The 14,258-nt window shown below is 34.6% G+C and overlaps 1 protein-coding gene across 1 annotated transcript; it reads left to right on the top strand.

Moving 5' to 3' along the window:
- Positions 1 to 8,344: 8,344 nt before the first annotated feature.
- Positions 8,345 to 9,487, top strand: FOXE1 (forkhead box E1). Its single transcript, XM_075338827.1, has one exon. It carries the CDS (start codon positions 8,345 to 8,347, stop codon positions 9,485 to 9,487), a length of 1,143 nt encoding a protein of 380 aa, XP_075194942.1.
- The last annotated feature ends 4,771 nt before the right edge of the window (positions 9,488 to 14,258 follow it).

The following is a 14,258-nucleotide window of genomic DNA, read 5'->3' as shown; positions in this document are numbered from 1 at the left end:
TTGGTGCTGAAATTTTTACACCATATTTCTGCACCCAATGTACACCTCCTGAGAAAAAAAAAAGCATCAGTACTACATTGTAGCGCATGCAGCTTTGATGTGTTTTTTTGCAAGGAGGTGTAGTTTGCGTGCATGAATATGGTGTAAAAATGTCATCTCCAAATTTGCATGTCTTGCCCAAAAATGCAAAAAAATGGTTTTGACACCATTTCAGTTCGGTATTGTTCTATGGCCATGCACTGTGCTTTCAGTAATGTAGCAGAGCTGGAATCGTTGAGGGACGTCAAGTGGATTACGTCGGACCTGGATGTTTTAGGGGATTAATAAAGGGGTGAAAGAGGGTGTTTTTTGTATTTTATTTCCAATAAAGGATTTTTTCTGTTTGTGCTTATTTCTTTTCACTTACAGATTAGTAATGAGGGGTCTCACAGATGCCTCCCATTACTAACCTTGGGTTTAGTGGCAGTTGTGAGCTGTTATTAACCCCTTATTACCCCAATTGCCACTTCACAAAGGCAATTGGGATGAGCCGGGTAAAGTTCCAGGATTGTCGCATCTAATAGATGTGACATTCCTGGGTGACTGCAGACTGCTTTTTTTAGACTGAGGGGGCACCAATAAGCATGGGTCTCTCCAGCCTGTAAATACCAGCCCAAAGCTTTTATTTCATTTTACACCACGATAGGGACCCGCAGACAGGATCTGTGATTGCAAGCAGTACGAAATGCTGTCACAAAGGCTGGGAGTGCATCTGACTGTAACCAATCACAGACGACAGGACTGCCGGAGGCCAAGGGAAGCATGCATATTGATGAGCAATAATGAGCTGACAAGGAAAAATGTGAGCATATACAGCCGCATCGGAGGCTCGGTAATTATAGCGCATTTGCTTTATTTGTATTTTTTTTATTTTATTTTTTTATTTCCCTAGTTGCCAGATCCGTATCATTAGTCAGCGTTCCCTGAGAACTCTGGTCCCGGCACCTGGATACTTTTGAAACCATGCAGATTTGGACATTTACAGTTCAGGTCCACCTATCACTAGTTAATAAGAGTGCTGAGCCTTGGAGAGGGCCACACCCTCAATATGTACTACAAAAAAGAAAAAATATAGCACCCGCACACCTTTTGTATTGAATTTTTTCTTTATTGTAGTATATATTAGAGGAGGTGGCCTGTTTCTGGGCTGAGCACCCTTATTAATTCATCTCTTCCACAGAAGGTTTTAATTGTGTATTATGTCTAGTTCACTTTTTAGTCCTTATTTTTCACTCCCCATTCAGATGATGCTGATTGGCACATGGAGAGGTAGGACAATAGTGTTTAGGGACCATCCATATGACGTTGGATGGCTTTTCACTCTTTGATAAAAAATCGCTAACTAAGTACCTTACACTTTTAAAGTTTACAGCAATATTTTATGTATTCATTAATTGCAGTGTGCTGCCGAATTGTGTGTGTATATATATATACGAGTTATATATAGATATATAGATATATACATACACAATTTGGCAGCACACTGCAATTAATGAATACATAAAATATTGCTGTAAACTTTAAAAATGTATATATATGTAAAATATATTTATATTTTTATATAGCGGCCACATAGCGAATTTGTGCACCTGTACATTAATTCAATAGAAAAGGCGTGATTGTAGTATGTGCAATTCACTGTTTGTAATCCAAGAAAGTCTTACTGCAGTGTGCTACCTTTACCCTGTGTTGCATGTATAGTGCCCACAGGGAAGGAGTATGGGTGTTCAATGGGATGAGCCCTGGTCTGAGTAGTCTTTCTAAAGACCACCAGGCCAACAGACTAGACGACCCACTGACCCTCGTGTCTCCACAGTGTGTACTTGCACAATGAAGCGGCTTACTAGAACTGTCACTCAAGAAGGTACACTCAACCCCCTCAAACAACCAGGAAGAAAGGAAAGACTGCATATCTCTGAGCTGTTCAAGAGACAACTTGAGAAAAACACTTTAATGATATTGCTGTACAAAATATAAACACGTAGCACATTGAAAATATTTGTGGCACACAAACTGCCACTGAATACATGCTTTCCATGCATACCAATCCCTGAACACAGGAATGTCATCTATAAAGCACCTTCAAAAATATTAATGTTGTACACTGTGCCACTTACAGTGCACCGAAAAGTATCTTCTATAGTACCCACCCTAAATAAGAATTCTGCATATAGTGGCCCTAGAAGAAGAGTGCTATCCCTTAGTAAATAATAACATACATTGTGCCCCTGAAAATACTTGTGCCACCTTTAGAAATTCCTGAAAATAATAGTGCCTTTAATCCCTACTTATAAACTATGCTTAACAGTCCACATTCCCATGCCTTTGTCTAGTGTTGCAAATCAGGCCTGGTCTTGGCTAGTATCCTGTTAAATAATGCAGGTGGTGTGGTGTCACCCATGCACACATCAGCATTCTCATCTGTTTCAACGTCCTAGTAACCGGATTGGGGCATTTGGGCTTCACCCGTTTTGAGAACAAGCTGTGGTTTCAACAATATGTTTGGTAGGACATGGGAAGAACATTCAGTATCCTACCAATGGTAATAACTGACCAGGAACTGCAACCAGGGATTCAGAGACTGGTCAGAAACCAGGCAGCCAAAGTTTAAGTGGTCAAAAGCAAGTTATACTCAACCAGAATTCTCTTCATACTTGGCCAAGGTGAAATAGAGAAATAGAGACATATGTACTGACAGCACCAGAAGATACCAGGCCTCATTCTCAACTGAGTTTTTCTCTCCAAGGATTGAAGTTTCATCAGGGCTTTTGAACAGAGTTTCATCAGAGTTTATTCAGTGAGTCAAGTTTTTACTACCAGAGTTTGGCCTGAGTTTCATCAGTTTTACTCTGATGCAAAAAAACCAGATGGCACTTCCTCAACTTTCTCATATCAAACAGTCAGTGAAAAATGGACAGCACACAAATGTAATCCGAGGACTATCCAATTTTTTCACAGACCCTAGATTTGCATTGGTGAGACTGATCCGAGACTAGGATCAAAAACGGTAATATCTCTGTGATTTTGTGCAGATCATTCGACCTACACAAATACACAGCAATATGAACAGCCCCACAGCCTATATTAGGTGAGAGTTTTATTCATGAAAAACATGGACAGACAATGAGGAGGTAAGTGCAAACCTGGATACTGGTAATACAGCTGATGTGATTTATTTGGACTTTGCAAAGGCATTTGATACTGTACCACATAATAGACTTATACTGAAGCTCCAGAAGCAAGGAATAGGGGAAACTATAAGAAGAATGGTAAGGAATTGGCTAAAAGATAGGAAACAAAGCATAGTCATAAATGATACATTCTCTAATTGGGCTATAGTCAGCAGTGGGGTGCTGCAAGGATATGTGCTAGGACCAATTCTTTTTAATCTCTTTATTAATGACCTTGTGGAAGGAACTGATAGTAAAGTGTCAGTCTTTGCTGATGACACCAAACTATGTAGGATATTAAAAACTGACCTTCATAGTACAATGTTACAAAATGATCTGGATAAGATGTCAGAATGGGCAGATACTTGGCAAATAAGATTTAATGTTGATAAATGTAAAATAATGCACCTACGACGGAGTAATCCTATAACTGCGTATACATTAAATGGAAGTAAACTCGGGACTACAGAACAGGAGAAGGACTTGGGTATTCTTATTACAAATAAGTTGAGCAGCAGCACTCAATGCCAAGCAGCAGCTGCAAAAGCAAACAAGATTCTAGGGTGTATAAAAAGAGAGATTAGATCCTGTGATCCCAACGCATTGTTACCCCTCTATAAATCACTTGTAAGGCCACATCTGGAATATGGGATCCAGTTTTGGGCTTCACATTTTAAAAAGGACATTCAGAAGTTAGAGTCAGTTCAAAGGCGGCTAACTAGACTACTACAAGAAATGGAGTCCGCCCATATGATGAGAAGTTGGAAAAGTTAGATTTGTACACTTAACATTGTTGGTTATAAATGACTTAATGACAAAATGTAGAACTGGTGGAGGAAGGTTGAACTGGATGGACCTAGGTCTTTTTTCAACCTAAGTAACTATGTAACTATGTAACATCGTACGAGCCTCAATTAATTGTAATGAAATACATTTAATACTATTTAATTCACTAAAATTAAGGGAGTCATCTTATAGGGATATTGTATTTTTCTATATCAAATGAATGTGACCTAATCTTTGCAAATAAAGTATGTATAAAAATGATCGAGCTGTAGACTTTCCAGCAGATTAAGTAACAGCACACATATAAAGCACACTATTGTAATATTTAACTTAGATTACAAAATAAATAAGAATATATAGCCAAATAAACTAGTCGTATACGGTATAAGAAGATGGCACCGAAAAATCAGTGTCAACGTAATATATCAGGTAAGTAACAGTAAGAAGATCCCGCTTATCCCATGCACAGGCAATTTACATTTATAGACCACACACAGAGACCACAGACACCGTACTTAGAAAATTTAGGACAATAGAGAAGGATATGTTTTCTCTGAACTTACATTACCTGTACAATAATCTACTGATCACATTTCTGAAAGTGAAAATGCTAAGTGCAGCGTATATACAAGATTAACATGATGTATTATACAAAAATATTATGTATTAATAAACTATGTATGTATTAAAGAGACGCAAAACAACATAAAAATATGGGCAAACTATGGCAGTATAAAAAACAATAACCGGCACCATCTATCATGTGTAATAATAAAAAAATCATTTTCCTATAACCTTAAAATAAGCAGTATTTTTGTGTTTACATTTACAAGAAGATATTTAGTAACAATAAAATTAAGAATAGTAGACCTGCATGTGTCCGGTGGGCGGTTACGTCCTGATAGTGGCCACATATGAAGTGTTGAGGGAAGCTTCATTTTTGCTTATGCTGTAGAAACAGACATGTATCAGTACACCGGCATAGTTTGGAGTTGGCTAAAGCCAGGTAATTACTTGATTGATAGATAATAATCAGACACTGGAAAGGATGCAGGCCCCATTCAGCACTAATAATGATGGACAGGACATCGGTGCAGCCTGTTCTCGGCACATTAAGTCCTTGGAATTGCCATAGGCACATATAGATAAAGTAAAGGGCTTTAACGATTAGCTGAATACGAGGTCCGAGCAGTGACTACAATGAGAATACGCTGTCTCTTTACAGTGCGCCTGACCTCCATTATCGGTATACCTCGGACCTAAGAACAAAATTTCAATGCAGCCTAAAAGACAATAGCTCCACTTTCACAATAGTTTTATTTTGTTCAGCAAGTTATAAAAACTGAAAAGAGCTGAAAAAAGGACATCAATTTTAATAGTCCAAAAATGAATAGGATCACAAATGGATCGCTATTGATTTATTGTTATTTATACAAAAAAATATACTGAAGACAACCTAGGAAACTCAATTGGAGAAATTCAGAAGTAGATTTAAAAGAACAATAAGGAAGACATTACAAGAACATCATAAAAGTCAACAGATAAATAAATTGCATATTCTTATATGTAAAAAAAATACATACATATCCATGTGTATATGCAGTATATATATATATATATATATTGAATAAATTGCATATTCTTATATGTAAAAAAATACATACGGTACATATCCATGTGTATATACAGTATATATATATATATATATATATATATATATATATATATATAATAAATTGCATATTCTTATATGTAAAAAACATACATACATTTGTATGTAAATACATATGTATATTGCTCCAAAAAAATAAAAAAATAAAGGGAACACTAAAATACCACTGTGTTGTTTAACTGTTCCCCCTATGTTTTTTTGAGCAGTATATATATATATATATGGCGTGTATGTGTTTTCTTTTTACATATAAGAATATGCTATTTATTCAGCATTTAACAATACAGATATCATTTGCAATTTAACATCAATGATTTCAAATCTATTCTTCACCTGTGTTTCCTTCAGGAAAAAGTGCTACCGTGAACACAGCATATACTGTATATAATATATAATGATATTAGAAACAAACCGATATAAAACAGCTACAATATATATTGCTCACTATATCCACAAGACGTTTTTCATACATTACTAATTATGTCTGATAAATCTAAAAATTATATATACATGCTGCATATACAACGCCTCAAAGCCGCATAATAATCTACTGCAACTTTCTATAATTCCTGCTAGAAACAAATGGATAATTGACTACTAGAAAACAATGGTTCCAAACATTTATGCACTTAACATTTTTTGTTTCTTTTTGCCAAATTGCAACAATTGAAAAAAATATATATATTAATCAATATTGCCACTAAAGCAGAATTTCTGCATCTTTTGCCTATGCTTATAATTGAATTGAGAAGATGTGAAAATGTAAACATTTTCATGGTATGAAACACAATATTATGTTAGAGATAGGCAAATCTAATAAATTATAGAAAAAACATATATGTATATATGACACACACAATATATATAGTATTTATTTATAAGTATATATTTTGAACATAAATATAAATGCAACACTTTTGTTTTTGCTCCCATTTTTCATGAGCTGAACGTACAATATAAATATTTAATGACAATGTATGTATGCAAACTTGCACTAGAACAATATGAGATTCAATGATTGTGAGAATTATTGCCAGAACAGGTGTATACTATGGTTTATAAGCTAATAAGCACCATTTTGACAGAACTACTTTATTGTTCTAAGTATAAGCCATCTATTTGCACAGACCTGTATACGCTGGCCAAATATTGACACAAGAAATGCCTTCATCTTCCTGACATTGTGTATCATCTAATAGTGTGCACTATTAAGTAAAGGAAAAGATGGAAATTATGATCTGTAAAATATTAACTTACAAGTCAGTTGATAAATTGAGGCACAGCTGCTTCTGTATATATAAATAATAATTATTTTATTTTTTTATATATATATATATATATATATACACATACATACATACATATATATATATATATAAAAATGTGTGTGGTATATATTTCTATATCTATATAGATATATATATACACACACACACACACACACACACACACAGACACACACATATATATGGATGCATTTGTGTGTATATATATATATATATATATACACACACATACATAAATACACGTGCATATTTAAGCAAATACAGCTCGATCGATGTTGCTTCCTACATTTGTTTAAAATAGTTGCAGCTTTGTTGCCTTTCTCATTTTTTGGAGTTGCCCCTCAGGCATGTATTAGGAAAGGGTTAAGCGTCTGCAAGGTGGGTGGCAGTTGTAAGGGATTGGGAGCTTTTATTTTGTCATTTCAACCTGGCTGGGAATCTCCAGGTGTGTTATTAGGGGGAGGGACTTTTATTGTGACAGCCAGGTATACAGCAGGCTGTACAGGTTCCAGCTATAGACTGCACCACTATTTAAGGCTGTTGTGTTAGTGGAAGTAAGACAGTACAGCTGATGTCTTCTGTGGAGGAACAGACTAGTCCTTGGCAATAAGGTATAGTGCATATACTAGACACAATACATGGTCACTTTGACCCTACATATGAAATTAATTTTAGTATATACAGTTGTTCTCAAAACTATCATTCTTATCCTACAGCACACACACACACACGCACACACGCACGCACACACGCACACACGCACACATGCCATCATATAACTATCATGCTAAGTAACCTCCATTTTGATAATTGTAAAACTAACACTACAAAAGAGAATGTAGTAGTGATACAATTAGACATAAGTACAGAAATGGTGAAGAGACTAGTGGTCATAGGGTTAGTACCATAAATGTTAGTAAGGTCAGTATTATTAGTAGCAATAACAATAAGACACTTCTCGTTTATTAAAGTAACCATGCTTTCTTGAAAAATGTCAAGGTATACTAAATATAGTTTAGCACAATTACTTAGTAATGGCTCTCTTGCCTAATATCACTGTGTGCCATGTGTATTTTTTGACATGCATTGTTTGTGTTTGCTCAACAGGTTTGGCAAAAACACAAGTTTGCTAAGGAGTACATGAAGAAAGGATTGGAAACATTCTTCTATTGAAACCTTTTGATCTATGCTCCCAACTTGCAGATTTACCTTTTTTGATGCATATTTGGGTTGCAGGGGGACCCAATTGTTGTACTTTAGATACGTGTATTTTTTTTCTCTGGGATTATACAATAAGGAATCTGTATGAACTAATTCACTATTTTTGTGAATCCTGGTAAAAGGAAAGGGGCTTTTCCTGCTTGATAAGTATAAGGAATATTCCTACAAAGATGACAGCTGAGAGCCAACAGTCCCCTACTAGAGCTACAGGAGCTGCCACCAATCTACAACAATCAAGCAACTTTTCTATGCCAGTTGTAAAGGTGGAGAAAGAGCCAGCACCTGAAGCAAGTGTGTCCAGTGGGCCTTCGGAGGCGGAAGACACACCTAAAGGAAGAAGAAGGAAAAGACCTTTGCAGAGGGGTAAACCCCCCTATAGTTATATTGCTCTCATAGCAATGGCTATAGCTCATTCTTCTGACAGAAAACTTACATTAGGTGGCATCTACAAGTTCATTATGGAAAGGTTCCCTTTTTACCGGGACAACTCAAAAAAGTGGCAAAACTCAATCAGACATAACCTCACCCTCAATGATTGCTTTATCAAAATCCCTCGGGAGCCAGGAAGACCTGGAAAAGGCAACTACTGGGCCTTGGACCCTAATGCTGAAGATATGTTTGACAGTGGAAGCTTCCTTAGAAGAAGGAAGAGATTCAAAAGGACTGATCTCACCACATATCCTGCTTACATACAAGACACTAGTATGTTCCCATCTTTGCAAGTGAGTAGGCCATCTTATCCTAATTCCGTGTATTCCAATATGACAATGAGCCCCACTTACAGTCAACAGATCACCCCTCATTCCTCTGTCTACTACCCTTCCACTTCTCCTGCCTTTGGCTCTAGCCAATCTAGAGTGTTCAGCATTAATACACTTATAGGTCATTCCAGTGGCACAGAGCATACTCAGCAAGCTAGCAGATCCATGAGTCCAGAGGTCAACTCTCCCAATACCAGCTCTTGCAATTACACTGGTGCAAGTTATAACAGCCAAGCGGGAGGCAGTAGCATGCTACAAAGACCTGCTAACCCCATGCCATATTCCTATCCAGTTCCAAACAGCCACCTACAGGTCAATCAAAGTTCTTATTCACATGGCAACACACAGTTGTTTGGCCCATCCAGCAGATTAGCCATGCCCACATCTCCAGTAATGAACAGCGATACCATGGACTTCTATGGTAGGATGTCTCCAGGACAATACACCTCATTGACTGCCTATAACAGTAATGGACAACTAGCCAGCACTAATGCCTACTTGCGACATGCAACATACTCTGGGAACATGGACAGGTTTGTGCCGGCTGTGTAATGTATCACAGTGCAGGGTTAAAGCTGCAGATACAAGTATATGCAATAAATCTGCCATTGATTTCGGTCAAACTTATTTACTGCTTTATGAGAACACAGTGACTGACATTAAAACAGAACTGTGCCATTGACCTTGATGCTCGTATTGCTATGAGATGGACTAACAGATGTCATATCCATCAGCATTTTATTTTTTCCCTATGGGATGAACGTACGGTCCAATATTTTTTATTGTGTATTAATTAAATGATACAATACCTGCCTTTTCTACAGCATTTTTAAAATGATAGCTCTTAAAATAACATTAAAGATATAGTATGAATGAATGGGAACAGGCCGGAGCAGACATTGTTGTAAAACACTGCACTTATGTTTGGGGAAGTGGGTCTTACATTTGTCTAAATCGTTTTATACTGTTTTTATTGTAAATAAAATTAAAATTAATGTATAAGACTATCAGTTTGGAATGTTATCTTATGTGCCTTTAGTTTCATTCTTTATATTGAGAATATTGTAGTGTAACCTTTTCTATAGCTCACATTATTTAGTCCTTCTGAATACTATACTTTTACATTTTACATAATTGGCATAAATATTATAAAATGTTATCTTCTATATTATAAAACTTTATGGTCTTACACATTGATACCTTACATACATTTTTTGAGTCCACAATTTAGGTTAAAATGGTATAAAGACATCTGACTTTATGGGAATTTTTAACAAGTAACAAGTAATGAAGAATTATTCATAAGCTGAATTAGCAAGAACAAATAATTAGTAATATTTATACACTTAGATTATAATATTTAGATCATTGTTCACCTTTCTCTTTTTTTATTACTTGAAAGACTTAAAAGCTAATAGGTGAAACTAATTATATTATTTGTTACAAATTATAAAATAAATTAATGCTACATAAAAGGAAAGTAACTAGGTACAGATGAGATAGATTCCTATATCTTTTACATAGCATAGATGTTTTGAAGAAAAAAAAGAGCCACGGAACCATTAAGTTGATAACTATTGCCTCTATCGTAACAAATTTGTAATAAAAATTGTGTACATTTGATACATTTTGCCAATGTCTATATGCAAACCTATGGTCGAAACTAGTGATGAGTGAATACTCAATATTTGGATCGGGATTATGCTATCCAAATATCTAGTACTATACCAGTATTCGTCATGAAAAATGAACCTTATTCAAGTCAAAGGGGAACCCAAGAATTTTTCTAGAAGATTTCCCAAAAAAATGCTCTGGTTCCCCATTGACTTGCATTAGGTTTGTTATTCGTGACAAATACTGGAATAATACTAGGCATTTGGATAGCATAATCCTGACCTATATATTTAGTATTCGCTCATCACTAGTCGTAACATAAGTAATTCTCAATGAGGAATATCAGGAATGGATTTTCATCACTATCTATCGTATGTCTATCTAATATTTATCTATCCATCCATCCATCCATTCATCATCTATATATCTATTGTCTATCATCTATCTATTTATCCATTTATCTCTATGTCTATCTATTATCTATCCATCCATCTGTCTTTATCTATCTATCTATCCATTTATTTCTATCCGTGCTTATCTATTATCTATCTATCTATCCATCCATCTCTTACCTATCATCTATCTATCCATTTATCTCTATCTATCTATCCATCTATATCTATTTATCTGTCTACCTATCCATTTATCTCTATCTATCCATCCATTTTTCTCCATCCATATCTATCTATCTATGTCTACATCTATATCTATCCATCTATATCTATCTATTGTCTATATCTATCTATCCATCCATCTATTATCTATCATCTATCTAGCCATCTATCTCTAGCTATCTATCCATCTATATCTATTTATCTATCTACCTATCCATTTATCTCTATCTATCTATCCATTTATCTCCATCCATATCTATCTATCTATGTCTACATCTATATCTATCCATCTATATCTATCTATTGTCTATATCTATCTATCCATCCATCTATTATCTATCATCTATCTATCCATCTATCTCTATCTATCTATCCATCTATATCTATTTATCTATCTACCTATCCATTTATCTCTATCTATCTATCTATCCATTTATCTCCATCCATATCTATCTATCTATGTCTACATCTATATCTATCCATCTATATCTATCTATTGTCTATATCTATCTATCCATCCATCTATTATCTATCATCTATCTATCCATCTATCTATCCATCTATATCTATTTATCTATCTACCTATCCATTTATCTCTATCTATCTATCTATCCATTTATCTCCATCCATATCTATCTATCTATCTATGTCTACATCTATATCTATCCATCTATATCTATCTATTGTTTATATCTATCTATCCATCCATCTATTATCTATCATCTATCTATCCATCTATATATCTATCTACCTATCCATATATCTCTATCTATCTATCCATCCATTTATCTCCATCCATATCTATCTATGTATACATCTATATCTATCTATCTATATCTATCTATTTTCTATATCTATCTATCCATCCATCTATTATCTATCATCTATCTATCCATCTATTATCTATCATATATTTATCTATCCATCTATCTCTATCTATCTATTCATCTATCTCTATCTACATTCTGACAAACAGCAAGAATGTTCTCTTTGCACGGGAACATACAATGGCTCTCAGGCTACATTTCCACTGCCTGACTGTGGCCGTTAAATGATCACCAATTGCTTACATGTTAGCCGATCGCCTGCCATTTAATAGCCTGTTTAGACAGACCGACTACTCTTCCGTGAGCATGGAACATCATTGTTCTTGGTAACACACATTCACTTTATACAGGACAAGGTACTGACGAGAGCCATCATTTTTAAGGGAGCTTAAATATCATTTCACCAGATGACAGGTAATGTTTACATTTTATAATTTTCTGGTTCCACAATTTAGTAATACGATTTAGTAATAATAGTAATCTTCAGATTTCTTATTTGCTCTTTACACAAATGGAAAAGAGCTGACAGAAAAAAGTAATAAATTTGTAAGCTACAACTGTCCTACAGGGGATACCATATCAAACGTGTAACTTGAGCAGATGTACAAGGACAAGCAGATGAAGAGACCCTCTACCACATTAAAAGTAACCTTTAAAGTGGAAATATTCTTTTCGCGAACAATGGTCAGACTGTTGGACCTCACTTAGCTTTCTGACCTCTTTTTTTACCAGTAAAGTGGTACAACCTAATAAATTAGATGCATTTAGTGCCACTTTTAAGTCTTGCTCCTTCTAATTCCACCATGTTGGAAAAATTAGACCCGCTCTTAATAAATATGTTGTTCTGCAATTAAACTGATATGAATATGTTTTAATTGATGTACTCAATTTTACTTGTACAAATGTTGGCGGGTAAAGGCATAAAGCAATCATTAGAATATATTTACTGATTTAAAAAGATAAAATGAATGATCCATTACAAAAATTGTAATAATAAGGCCAGGGGTACGCAGCGACATTACGTGATATTGAGCTTGCAGTGTCGCTTTCTCACCCTAAGCGTACCAGCTGATTATTAAGTTGTTCACTTTACTGACATAATGCCGCTGCTGCATGCTTGTCACAACAACCTCTGACGAAGCGACACTTCAGCGGCAATATGAATGGGCCTTTCCTCCTGTGGTCTCCTGTATTTCTAACCCACAATGCAGGTTGTATATGAAGGCTTTGACTGATATTCATACAATCATATCCATGCCTGAATACGTTGTTATTTCACTATTGTTTGTCTATTTTTATAAAGTCATGCTTGCCTTTTCTTTGACCTTATATACTAGAATATATATATATATATATATATATATATATATATATATATATATATATACTGTATATATATATATATATATATATATATATATATGTATATATATATATATATATATATATATATATATATATATATATATTTATATATATAAAATAATAAATAATAATAGTAATAATACTAATCCAGATATATATATATATATATATATATATATATATATGTATATATATATATATACGCATTATTTTTATTATTATTATTTTATTTTTTTCCTTTGGTGGGCAGTTTCTTATTGTTTATTGTAGGGAATTTTGAGATCTTCACAGTATTAAGATGACTGGGATTGGATTTTCTTGTAAGTTTTTAAATATCTTTTTATCAATGATGATATGGGTGGCTTTGTAAATTAAGGCTGAAGATGTAATACAGCTTGATATATTTGTCATATGTTTGGTGTGCACAGCCTTTAGCGCTGGCTTTTTCGGGTATTGATTCTTGTAACACTGTGGGTGTAGGAACCCACTCATTTTTTTGGCTGTGCATATATATTTTTCTGTTCATGTACACAAGGAAATAGCATCTAGGTAATGATTTCATATGGTGTTGCATTACAATCTGAGACCAACCGTGGCAGTGACGCAGAATCACAAATATATACAAATGAACATGTACGTGAAAAACGGACATCAGAATTAGAATCTCTTTGAACAATATTGGTGCAAAGTTAACTAAGTTTGTATTGGTGTAAAACAGAAGGTTTATCCAAAATACATTTTAAGACTGTATATATATATCTACAGTATATATGTATTGTGTATATACATCTATATATATGTATTTTATATATATATATATATATATATATATATATACACACAGTATATATGTGAAGCCCCACAGGTGTAGTGTCAGTGTCGGTGCATTACCTTCAGGGACTC

This window comes from Anomaloglossus baeobatrachus, chromosome 1 (genome assembly GCF_048569485.1).
Source record: "Anomaloglossus baeobatrachus isolate aAnoBae1 chromosome 1, aAnoBae1.hap1, whole genome shotgun sequence".
Lineage (NCBI taxonomy): Eukaryota > Metazoa > Chordata > Amphibia > Anura > Aromobatidae > Anomaloglossus > Anomaloglossus baeobatrachus.
Note: the sequence above shows the minus strand (reverse complement) of the source record. Positions and strands in the feature narration are given on the sequence as shown.

What these genes read in the sequence shown, in the direction of transcription:
- FOXE1 (XM_075338827.1), top strand. Translation starts at nt 8,345, where the DNA reads ATGACAGCTGAGAGCCAACAGTCCCCTACTAGAGCTACAGGAGCTGCC.